Below are 12,249 nucleotides of genomic sequence, written 5' to 3'. Positions count from 1 at the left end.
GTGGGGTTGGCGGCGACTTCAGAGGCTGGAACTATGGAGTTCCCCATGCCTTATAGTTAGCCGGTGGTGGGGTCGACCATCTCCTCTCGACCCCACCTGAATCCGCCGCTGCCTTCCCCTGTAATTATTTACTAATTTTTCATTTTACTCTTTTCATAACAAGAGCAAATTTGACCATTTTTTATTTTTCTCGTATCATATCATTTCTCACTCTTAATTAATAGCCTTATTTATGCTAAAAGTCAATTTATGTTTGCGCATTGGAACAATGTCTTATGTATAATTTGATGCTTAAAATAATAAATTTATTTCTTCATTTAATTTAACTCTAGGGAATATACAAACTTAGTCGTCTAATTCATTTGTTTTTATTTTTTATAATTTTTACGTTCATACTTATACATTATTGTTTTAAATAACAAAAAAACCTAGTGTTCCGTAAAAAAATTTAGTTTTAGTTTTTCAAGTTCGAACTTATATATTAAATCATCTAAAGTTACATTTAACATTTGATTATTTGAACCATATAACATCTCTATAAAGAAATATTTTGAAGATTATAGAAAATTATCCATAAATAAGGTCTAATATTTTTAATTTAAAACACGTGTTAACAGAGATAAATGAGAATAAATAGAAATGATGTATTCCTACCGAAGGTTTTCTGCCCATTTCTTTTGCCACGGTATCATGCATTTATTAGATACCAAATTTGTATTTCAATTTTAGTTTGATGTCCTATTAACCTATAGGCCACCACATCCAATCAATGTTGTGGGCATGCACATTTAGTACATAGATATTAATTTGTTCTACAAAATAAGGAAAAGAAGTTAATAATTATTTTTAGGTAACTTCAAAATTATCTACAAGTCGCCTCTCACTTATAGGCCCCCACATCCAAACAATGTTGTAGGCATTCATGCACATGCACTCTAAACGGTAGTACTACTTATTAATTTGTACTACAAAATGAAGACAAAAATTAATATTATAATTCTTTTAATCAATTTCTCATCCAAGCCCATGTTGTGTGTATTCATGCACATTTACTATATATCCTTAAACATAATTAATTTTGAAGGTCTTACTAATTATGATTGATATGCATAATACACATATAGCATACATAGTTAAGTTCTTCATGATATCCATTTGTTTTCTTTAAAATAAATAAATTGATGAGCAATAATTATAGGTGATCATATACATGCATGGTGCAGAAAAGAGATAAGTGGTGTGCATTGGGGCCATGCAGAACATATTCTTTTTATGGGCAGTGAGATAATGTTGCAGAAAGGAATGGACAAAAATAGAATAAATTTGCCCAAAAAAGAAAAAGTATTTCAATCATGTCTGTCACCCAGCAGCTATAAATAGCAATGCTCAAGCCGCAGTGTAATGATCATAACCGAGAATACTAATGGAGTGTGTGTATATCTTACTATTTGAGGAAAGGATGTTCTTGCATGAGGGCAAGAGTTCAAATGTATAGCCAAGGATGACTTGCCTGTTCCAAACTCATCAAATATCAAGTTTCATTGATTCTTGATGGTTTGTGATTTAGGCAGTCTCCTTGGCTAATCTCACTTGCTCTTCTCATTCATGCTAGGCCTCCTTTTCCATCAATGCAATAGAGAGAGGAGGACTATTTGAGGAAAGAGATTCTTGCATGATGATAAGAGTCAAGTTTGATAGCCAAGGATGACTTGCCTGTGCCAAACTCGTCAAAAATTAAAATTTTTGATGTTGTTGGAGATTTGGGCAGTCTCTTTGGCTAGTCTCACTTGCTCTTCTCATTCATACAAGGCCTTCATTTCCAATCAATGCAGATTCACCTAGAAGGATAGAGAGAGAGTCTTGATATATAAGGAAATGAGTTTCTAGCATGAGGATAAGAGTTGAAGTTTGATAGCCAAGGATGACTTGCCTGTGCCAAACTCATCAAGAATGATGTTGGTTGGATTTTTTATTGTGTTGTATTTAGGCAGTCTCCTTGGCTAATCTTACTTACTCTTCTCATTCATGTTAGGCCTCCATTTCCCATGAATGCAGCTTCTTCACCTAGAGAGAGAGAGAGAAAGAGAGAGGAAGAGAGGCCTTGCATGATGGTAAGAATGGTGTTTGGTAGCCAAGGATGACTTGCCTGCTCCATTGATTGATTAAATCCAATTGGAATTAATTTGGTGGTTTTGGGCAGTCTCCTTTGGCTAACTTGACAGCCTCTTCTCCTTCATGTTAGGCCTTCTCTTCAATACTCAATATTGTATAGTATCAACTTTCCATTTACAGAAGCTATTGAATGTTATGCAGGGGAGTTTCTTTCTTGTGTGGTCACAAATCTCATTGAAGTAGTAGTCCCTAACTTTAAATGTTAGATGTTGGTGAGAAAACCAGGACAAAAACTTATACTCCATATGGTCCCGAAATGAAAATATCGTTACTTTATTTTTCTCTTCTGCTTTATTTTCTCTCTACTTAACTTGCAAAAAATCTCGTTCCGAACATAAAATGCTCCACTTTAAGTGGGAACGAAGCTAGTGTTTTCAATCACGAATTCCATGTCGTGTTTGCCTCCTTTCTTTATTTTCCTATGTATCCGACAATGTTGTAGATATCTATTATAACAGACGATGAATGGTAGTGCCAACGCAAGAACACACGAACGATTTATGTGGTTCGACCAATATGATCTAAAAGAAAAGAGCTGATCGAACTGGGGACGAATGGTAGTCTGATGAATCATAAATATCAATGCACGTAATCGGAAATATCAGTACATTACTTTACGATCAACTTATAATGTCTCTATGTTATCCATATTATGTGTACACGTATCAGTGCAATTATTCTTAGGTGTATCAGTGAAGTAATTATACTCATTCCGTTCCCCAATTTTTGTCCACTTTTGTAATTTTCGTTCGTCGCTCATTTATTGTCTCATTTCATTTTTTACCATGAATGTTTAATAGGCATCACATTCCACTAATTCATTTACTCATATTTTATTATAAAATTAATATATAAAAATGGAACTCATTTTTATTAACTTTTTCAACTCATTTTTCTTTACATTTCTTAAAACTCCATACACAAAGTGGACTAAAAATGTGGGACGGAGGGAGTATATTATTATCATTAAGCTAGCTCGTCTAAAAAAACTTAATAATGATACAAAAATTGAGACGCAATTAGTGTTTGAATTTTTTTTTAAAAACACAATTTAGGATGCAAAATAAAGTAGTATCCCTAAGTTGGGGATAAACCATCTTAATCTTTTACTTTTTTATGACGCTTTTATTTGTAATCCCTAATTTTTATTGGGACACTAACAATAAGGACATTTTATGAAATGTTAGTAGTATAGTTAAAAATACATATTAGTGTTCTTAATAGCATTAAAAATGTCTTTAGCTTCTTTTTGTTGCAGTAAAGTGAATATATCAATATGTATCAATCCATCGTATTTATATACAAATTTCACAAGACTCAATTATCGGGACATGCCTATTATCACATCAATTCTGAAAGCATGTAAAGGATGCATATATAGATCCGACTTGACCAGAACGCACACAAAGATCTATACAACCTTGTATTCAAACCATCGAGAAAATTGCCAAGAAATTTCATCGATGTAACCGGGCAACTGAGGCAATCAATCAAAGTGGTGCTTTGAATGCAGACACATTGAGTATCTAATCATATTGTATAAAATGTAAAATCTTTAAAAGTGATTTATTCCTAATAATTTTTTTCAAATGAAAGAAGCCATACAAACACTAAAAGAATACAAACGGTTGGCAATTGAAACATAAAAATGAATATAATAATATCCTACATCGGTGTACACCAAGAGTTTAATTCATTATATAAGTCTCATGGATCTCTCCTTCTATCACCACTTGGTTTGAGGATGGAACCCATGGATTTCTATCATGGTATCAGAGCGGGTCGCCGACTGTGGGTCATATTTAACTGACACAACAGTATAACTGGGCTGAAAATTTGGACCAGTGGTCCAAGCCGATCGAAAAAAAAATTGGGTCTATTGTCTAATTGATCATAAAAAAGTCCAACCCCTCCAAGATTCACCTTGAAGGGTTTGAGGGAGTGTTGGCAATTGAAACATAAAAATGAATATAATAATATCTCACATCAGTGTACACAAAGAGCTTAATCTACTATATAAGTCTCATGGGCCTCTCCTCCTACCACCAATTAGTGTTAGGGTGAAACACGTAGATTTCTATCACAAACTACAAATCAAGCTGGAAAATTTTATTAGTTTTGAGAAATGATTAAAATTTTGAAAAAATTATAAGATTATAGAGAGAGCTCAGACAACCCTATGTGGAATTCAATTTTCTACTTTCAGAAAGTCATGTTCATACAATCATACTACTTCTTTAACCTCAATAATTTTGTCTTCATTACATGTGATGATGAGTTGATGACAACGAAGATGTCACTGCTGGCTTTTCTTCATGAAGGGCTATTAGAATAAAGAAGGCTAAACTAAATAAAAAAAAGCAACAATGAAAATTTAAATCCAATTAGTACAATGAAGGCCCAATTGCAACAAGCCCATTTATTTAAGAAACATTAAAAATTTAAATCCAATTTGTTAGTTCTCCTGTAGGACACGTTTGGTTTGGAAGTGAATATTGATCGGAAATTTTAGCCCTATTTTTTAACTCGTCAACTCTTCACACATCTCTTCTGCCCTTGAGCTCCACTCCTTCAAAGCAGTAATGGCGAATTCGAATTTCGCCATCCCGATCTTCATTCTCGCCGCTCTGTTACTGGCCGCATCGACCATCGCCAACTCCCAAGCTCCATTCATCGTCGCCCATAAGAAGGCCTCTCTCACTAGGCTCAAATCCGGCTCCGAACGCGTCTCCGTTTCCATCGATATTTACAATCAAGGATCCGCGTATGTTAAAATCCTCTTTTTCCTTTCAGATCTGTGTTTTCTGCGATTCTTTTGATGGCAATTTGTTAGATTGCTGTAATTCAGCTCACATGCATAGTAATTCCATTGATTTATGTGATTTCTGATATTTATTGAAACCCTTGTAATCAGTGGTTTTTGAGGGGGTTTTATTAATAACTCGGATGTTAATTTTTGTTCCTGGATTTTGTTAGATACTGAGAAATTGGGGTGTGCTTTCCTTTACCGGCAAATGGCAATACATGCAGCTCCCTTTGAATATGATTGGTGTGCTAGTGCAATCTCTTAAATCTTAATCCAGTATAAAGAGTCTTCCATCTGCAATTACCAATTTGCTTGATCTTGATGTTTCCAGATTCATTTGAAACTCAAAAATGAGAGTTTGACTTTAAATACTTGCATTGTTACTTGTTAGTATAGGCAGTTGATGATCGGCAATGAAGATGTCACAGTATCCTTCCTGTGTTCATTCTCAAATGAAATAAACCTCCTTCTTGATTCCTATTGTGCTATTTAGACGTATCCTACAATGATGTTCTAACGCAATACTCTTCTGTATGTTTAGGACTGCTTATGACGTTACACTTATTGATGATAACTGGTCTAGTGATGTATTTGGCATTGTTGCTGGCAACACTTCAGTCTCATGGGAAAGGCTTGATGCGTAAGTTATTGAGTTAAAACGGTATTCCTTTGATTAATCTATACCTGCACTTAGTCTCTTTATTTCATTAACTCACTATTGCTGTTTATGTTCAGTGGGGTAGTTCTATCACATTCCTTTGAGTTGGAGGCAAAAACAAAAACTGTGTTTTATAGCCCACCCGCAGTGGTAACATATCGTATTCCTACAAAATCCACCTTACAGGTCTGTCATTTTTAGAAAATTATGCATGTTATCCTAACATCGAATTTGGAAAGTAATGTATGTGTTATTTCTGAACTGTGTCCTTTCAGGAGGCATTCTCAACTCCAATCCTACCACTTGAAATCCTAGCTGATAGGCCCCCGGTGAAGAAGCTTGACTGGGTAAGTTGCAAAGGAAATTAGCTCGATAATTTCGCTTCTCCTTTTTACTAACTAATGCTGTCTTTTTGTGATCTTTTGGAATGGAATTGTTTTATGGCGGGACCTGGAATAATTTAGGCAAAGGTGCGTCAAACTTTACCCCTTGATTGATTCTTTTTATTTGGATCGTTTATCCTTGATTCTGACATCTGAGGTTGTTGCATCGTTTTATCTATGTGTGCATTTTATGGTCAAGTAATCAGCTACATCAAATCTTATGGTTCTCCATAACTTAGAATTAAGAAATATGCTTCCTTTGTTATTTCTTAATATATGAACAATTTTCTGGATTATGAATACATGATGTTGTCAGTAGAGCAAACATTATATGAGCTACGCCATACTACTAGCAATAATATGAAACGCTCTTAACTTTTTCCCATTAATACAGAAATCTTGTACCAAAGCAACAAATCTACACAATAATAATCAAGTATGAACTACTACAATTTCTTTCCCTTGTATTTACTATTTTTATCCTCTTTGCAGAAGCTGCTACAAAAATACGGATCTCTTGTTTCGGTTATATCGATTGTTGTGCTGTTCGTGTACCTGGTGGGGAGTCCATCCAGTGGTGCTAAGGGAAGCAAGAAGAAGCGCTAACTAACAAAATGATGTGAGATTCCTACATGTTACAACCTTATCACTCTCTACACTGTAACAGGTTTTGCTGGTTTTCGGGTTCTGTTTTGTTATTACAATTTCACACTTGTAGCAATAGACATTAGACACTGAGATAGCTTGGTAGTACATCGGCCTCTCTTCATATTTAGCTATCTATAAAAACCCTTTTATCTTTGATATTTTGCTCTTGTGGAGAGTTCTCAAAGTTATCAGTGGTGAAATGCATCTTCCGGAAATTTGCAGAATTTGTTCATATACTTTCGTGTCTTGAATTGATGCGAGTTGTATGTTGTAATTGATCGAGGCATCCATCGCTCTACTACTTATGAATTATGATAGTGATGGAGTATTACTTTATTAGTAGTACTTATTGAAAATTATTCATGAATGGTATGGTAAAAAATATACTCCTATATGTATATTAAGGTATGTTTCACGATTTGAGACTTCAATGACAATAAAGTTAGTATTAATCAACAAAATAGCTAAGACACCATGCAGTCTTCCGTTTTGGCCTTTAAATTTTAAAATATAACCTAGTTGCTGAAAACATGACATTAAATCTAGCAAATTATCGAGTTATAAGTTTGATTGCGGTGTTAAGCGCTATTGACTAAAACTCTTTATTCTTTGAAATGATCTTAATAAATTTCTAGCTTCTTATCTTAATTCATTGTATATCCAAATCATAATTGTAAAATTCAAACAGCAGGTACTAAATTTTCTATGTGCTTAAAACTGCCATTGCAGGCATAAGATATAATGCTTATTCTATTGTCTAGCATAGAATTTGACACCAACACATATCATTGTTCAAGAAAAAAGACTGAGAAAGAGAGGCAACATTTGAGGTGAGAAGTTGATATAAACAAAAGCATGATACAGAGTTTGAAGTCAAATGAATAATCCCCCACCATATACAACAATAAGCCATCAGTGGAACTAGAAAATGCATAAATAGTAGGTAGTGTCTAAATTAAGAACCTAAAGCTAATAATACATAGCAGGAACAGCTCCGGCCACCGCATCTACAGCGTCCTTACAAAATCCGGGGCATCTGTCCGAGGCCCGACAAGAGTCCGGTACAAGTACATCTTCTCCACTCTATCCCTATCATCAAGTCTGGCCTCAACTTCACCTGCACCACCCTCATTCTCACTGATTATCTCAACATTGAGCCGTGGCATCTTCTCCGCCAGAGTCTTGCAGGCTCCGAGGGTCACTTGACATGAGGACATCCAAAGGGATCGCATTGTTTCGTACTTCCCCATGTCCGATAGAAGTGCCATGTTACCAAACGGGCTGTCTCTGATCTCCAGCTTCTTCAGTTTCTTGCACCCGTTGAGGACGTAGAGCATCCCTTTGTCGCTGTCCCCAGCAAACGCAATTGAGAGCATTTCAAGCTGCTCGGCGTACATTCCTATGTAAAGGAAGACCTGATCTGTCAGTTGACCCGAGACTGATAGCCTCGTCAGGCCCTTGCATGACTGGACAATTGCCCCAAAACCTTCATCGAGGGGTTGGTTGGTTGCTGCATCTGGTACAATCGGGTTAAGGGTGCACAGCCGGAAACGGATGAAGTTGGGGCAGTTTTTGGCCACTGTGATGAGGGCAGCATTAGTCATCTGCTGACAGAAGTACAAGATTGAGTTCAGCTTCGGGCATCCAGCTGATATAGCAACCAGCCCTTCTTCGGTTACAGCTGCATTTCCCACGCCATAAAGGTCAGACGGAAAGACTCTCAACTCCTGTAGTTCCTTGCATGTGTTAGCCACGACACCAAGTCCTTTATCTCCAATGGTATCTAATATCTGCATAATCAAAGTCCAATCTTAGGAAAGCGAAACGAGTAGCTACAAAGAAACAAACTTAACAGAAGAAAAACAAACCCAGAGCCGCTCTATTTTCTTGCAATGACGAATTAGCTTTGTAAGTTCATTACTGAAGATCCCAGGCGCGTAACTCAAGTTCAACGCTGTCAAATTGGCGCAGATTGGGTAGACAGCGGGCAAACAGCGTCCATTCACATCCAAAAACCCTGACAAGCTTCTAATCGAATGACAATTCTTCACAGCATTTTTCAGTTTGATGAACGTCTCCGAGTTCGGATCATGTGTGAAGGAACCAGTACCCAAATCATTCAACTGCGGGGCTTGCACTAAAATCTTCTGAAGTACCTCCAGAGGCAATGCGTGGTTGAGTCTTAAACTCCTAAGGTTACGGCATCTTGCAACCAGTCTTTCAAGAGCAGCAGCATTAACCTCTCCTTTGAGGCATGCAAAATTTAAAGAGACCAGAGAGGTACAGCTCTCGGGAAAACAGCTGAGCCAGTGGCCCTTGCGATCATCAACTTCATTTTCCTGCAGGTCAAGCTCCCTAAGAAACCTGCCGTGCAAGGTCCAGTCATCAAAAACCAAGAAGCATTTAACTCTGACTAACATAGGAACTACTTGATTTATAAGCAATCGAAAGCAACCACGAAACCTAGTGCAGGAAGGTACAGTTTTACAAAAGCTACTTCATCCTCTAGGCACGACTCCACAAATATTCTATGGTAAAACATATGCTTGAGGATTATACAATTTCAAAGCTAATCAAGCCATCAAAGTAAATGGTAGCACTAGTTTATACTATTCCACAACAAAGTCAAGATCACAAAACCGACCAGATTTATATTCCACACCAAAATCACCAACAAAATAACAGATAAACTACAAATTCAGCGTGGAAAAACAGCAAGAAAACTACTCCAAAGCAAAAAAAAAGGGACGAATTTGATTGAATTCATCAAACCAAATCCAAATATATCAAATTTCTAAAAAGGAATTAATCACCTAAAACGGAAGAAGTTAATCGAATTCACAAAACATACTTGCAGTTAGATGCAATGGCAGCAAGGCCATTGGTAGTGAACCCTTCACAGCTGACCAAAACCAAAGACTTGAAATTTGGAAAAGATTTCGCAAGCAGCTTGAGGCTCTCATCCGAGACCACCATCCTCTTCAATCTCAGCTCCTCCAGATTGATTCTGCTCTTCGCCATCGCCTCGATCCATGGGTACACGTGGCCGCCCCAATCATGAGGCACCAGGTTGAAATCCGCGAAATGAGGCTTCCCCTTCAGGATCAGCGATCGGAGCCGCGGGAACCTAGCAATCAACCGCTCCGGATTCACTGCGTAGCAGTTGCCGATGAACACCTTCTTACGGCTGAATTTCTCCACGCTGTACCACGATTTGCACACCAGCGACACCGCATTCCGGTCACGGTGCGACGTCAGGAAATCGAACACGTGCTCCAGTACTTCTTCCGGGAAGTAATTCATCACACTCTGAAACAAACACATCTTCTGATTTGGGGATTTATAATGCCCGTGATGAAACCCTGCGGTTACGACAAAAAGAACTAGTCTTCTAATTTAACTAGTTTCTCGGATCTAATAACAGAAACAGATCTGAAATCGCAACGTCAATTTTACTTTCGGAGCGATCTGAGAGAAACAAACAGAAGCACAATTGGGGGAAACAAGGGAGAGAGATTGAAGAAATTACTGTTTTATGAGGGAGTTATTTTGAGCTCACTCACTCACTCATCATCACCCTAAAATCAAAAGGTGATGATTACTCATTTGAACAGAACGCAAACAAAAAAAGGTAAAAATTGCGGAAATTATCGATAGACTAAGATATTCAACGCCAAATCAACTGCCGACTGGAAAAAAATCCCCACTAGATGGGTTTTTAAAGGAAAGATCCAAATTTGGAACTAAAAAGGGTGAAATAGGAGAAGGAAAACTTAGATCCAACAATTAAGTAATATCACCCATCTAGAGAAGAAAGAGGGGAACTAATGAGATTGCACAGCAATAAAATCCATGGTCATCTCCCTCATTCTCACTCCCTCTCTCCCTCCCTCCCTCCCTCCAATAATCTAACCCCATTCAGTCATGCTAAGGGGTAAAGCTGAAATACACACTCTCATCTCATCATCAGACAATGGAAAGGCAGAGAGAGAGAAGGGAAATCCACTGTGGGCAGTAACCAAGCATAGTTGAAGTTTGACTAAGGTTAAGTAGATCAACGGCTGGCATCGATGGAAGAAGGAATCTTGACCGTAGAAGGGCTATGAGTCTCTTTTTCTCTGGTTTCGATATGGGCAATCACCTCTGCGAACTCCATTTTTCAACTTTGTCGATACCGTTGTTTCTTTCTCACGCGCCGAGATGCGGGGGAATCAGCGCCAATTGATGAGCGAGTGTGCGAGTGAGACCTCTCCTCGCGCGTGGGTATGTTATTTGCTTTTTCTTTCGATTTGTATGATAATTATTTTGTATGTCAGTGATTTTTTTGGGGTTCTGAATTTTATTTTATTTATTTTATTTTATTTTTGAGGGTGGAAAAATTGGTGATCACTGCTTTTTTGTTTAAAGTTTGAGAAGCTGCTTGGCTGAAAATCGAGCGTGGTCTAATTTGGAGTATTTTAGGCCATCCGCAATGGGCGGACGATGGCACGCCCGATGGCGCGCATCGTCCGCGCCATCGATCGTCCGCGCCCATTGCGGATACGGACGATAGGTCGCGGACGATCGTCGCGGCCGATACTAAGGGCGCGGAGGATGGCGCGCCCGATGCCTATCGTCCGCGCCATCGTCCGCCCCATTGTGGCGTACACGGACGATGGCTGCGGACGATAGGCATCGGGCGCGCCATCGTCCTCCCCATTGTGGCGTACACGGACGATAGGTCGCGGACGATGGCACGCGGTTTGGTTGTTTTATAAATAGAGTTCATTCGTTTTACATTTCATTTCACAATTTCACTTTCGAAACTTACATTTACATAATTACTACGAAATGGCTTCAAGTCCAAATAGTCCTATGTTTAGTGGAGATGCGCGTTGGCCGGGTACAGAACCCGGCCAATATCGTTCGTTCGACACCAACGCCCAATACGATCCCGATTTCAGTACGGACTCGTATGGGTTGTCGGACATGGAGCCGTCTCCAACCCGACCAGTCGCCCCCTCCCGACGTGACGCCGCAGCGGCCGATCCCGACCCCGCCGCGACCGCTTCCGCCCCAGCCAAAAAGAAGCGGAACCGGCAGCGGGCGCAGAAGTTGCCGCCTCCCGGTGATTGCGATGAGTACGCCCCCGGTCGTACAAACTACACCGACGAGGAAACTCTCATTTTGGCCCGGTGTTGGGTAGATATATCGGAAGATCCGATATTCGCGAACAACCAGAGGCAGTTCGCGTACTGGGAGCGCATCGCCGACCTCTACAATGCGGCCAAGCCGCCGAACGCGTACAAGCGCAAGCGTGAGCAACTCCGCAAGCACTGGGATCAAGTGAAGAAGCAAGTGAACTTGTACGCGGCGGAGTTCGAGAAGTGCGCGCGGGCACAGGGGAGCGGCGAGAGCTGGGAAGACGTGCGTGCTAAAGCGATATTGTCGTACCGGTCGATGTTCGGCGAGTTCAAGCACGAGGCCATCTGGACGCTTTTGAGGGACAAGCAGAAATTCCAAGGTGGAATTCTGCACACTAGTGCGCCAAAGAGGATGAAGACCACCGAAGTTGGTGGTTACACGAGCAGCGGCAGCGGCAA

The 12,249-nt window shown here is 39.2% G+C and overlaps 2 protein-coding genes across 2 annotated transcripts; one reads left to right on the top strand and one right to left on the bottom strand.

The window, feature by feature from the left end:
• The first annotated feature begins 4,654 nt into the window (after positions 1-4,654).
• Positions 4,655-6,891, top strand: LOC121766030 (translocon-associated protein subunit beta-like). Its single transcript, XM_042162359.1, has 6 exons — positions 4,655-4,936; positions 5,520-5,618; positions 5,714-5,822; positions 5,912-5,983; positions 6,101-6,106; positions 6,512-6,891. The coding sequence occupies exons 1-6, from the start codon at positions 4,755-4,757 to the stop codon at positions 6,623-6,625; spliced, it is 582 nt and encodes a 193-aa protein (XP_042018293.1). The 5' UTR covers positions 4,655-4,754; the 3' UTR covers positions 6,626-6,891.
• A 600-nt stretch (positions 6,892-7,491) lies between these two features.
• On the bottom strand, positions 7,492-10,567 carry LOC121765566 (protein AUXIN SIGNALING F-BOX 2-like). Its single transcript, XM_042161767.1, has 3 exons — positions 9,519-10,567; positions 8,536-9,031; positions 7,492-8,457 (listed from the first exon to the last, which is right to left on the bottom strand). Exons 1-3 carry the CDS (start codon positions 9,989-9,991, stop codon positions 7,675-7,677), a joined length of 1,752 nt encoding a protein of 583 aa, XP_042017701.1. The 5' UTR covers positions 9,992-10,567; the 3' UTR covers positions 7,492-7,674.
• Between the last annotated feature and the right edge of the window lie 1,682 nt (positions 10,568-12,249).

Source organism: Salvia splendens, chromosome 14 (genome assembly GCF_004379255.2).
Source record: "Salvia splendens isolate huo1 chromosome 14, SspV2, whole genome shotgun sequence".
Taxonomy (NCBI): domain Eukaryota; kingdom Viridiplantae; phylum Streptophyta; class Magnoliopsida; order Lamiales; family Lamiaceae; genus Salvia; species Salvia splendens.
The sequence above is the reverse complement of the archived record's forward strand: the minus strand, read 5'-3'. Positions and strand labels throughout refer to the sequence as shown.

Excerpts from the sequence above, each read along its gene's own strand:
- LOC121765566 (XM_042161767.1), bottom strand. The coding sequence starts at position 9,991 with ATGTGTTTGTTTCAGAGTGTGATGAATTACTTCCCGGAAGAAGTACTG. Across the intron at positions 9,032-9,518 it reads GCCATTGCATCTAACTGCAA|GTTTCTTAGGGAGCTTGACC; the intron begins GTATGTTTTGTG and ends CTTGCACGGCAG. Across the intron at positions 8,458-8,535 it reads AGAAAATAGAGCGGCTCTGG|ATATTAGATACCATTGGAGA; the intron begins GTTTGTTTTTCT and ends TTGATTATGCAG.
- LOC121766030 (XM_042162359.1), top strand. The coding sequence starts at position 4,755 with ATGGCGAATTCGAATTTCGCCATCCCGATCTTCATTCTCGCCGCTCTG. Across the intron at positions 4,937-5,519 it reads ATTTACAATCAAGGATCCGC|GACTGCTTATGACGTTACAC; the intron begins GTATGTTAAAAT and ends CTGTATGTTTAG. Across the intron at positions 5,619-5,713 it reads TCATGGGAAAGGCTTGATGC|TGGGGTAGTTCTATCACATT; the intron begins GTAAGTTATTGA and ends GTTTATGTTCAG.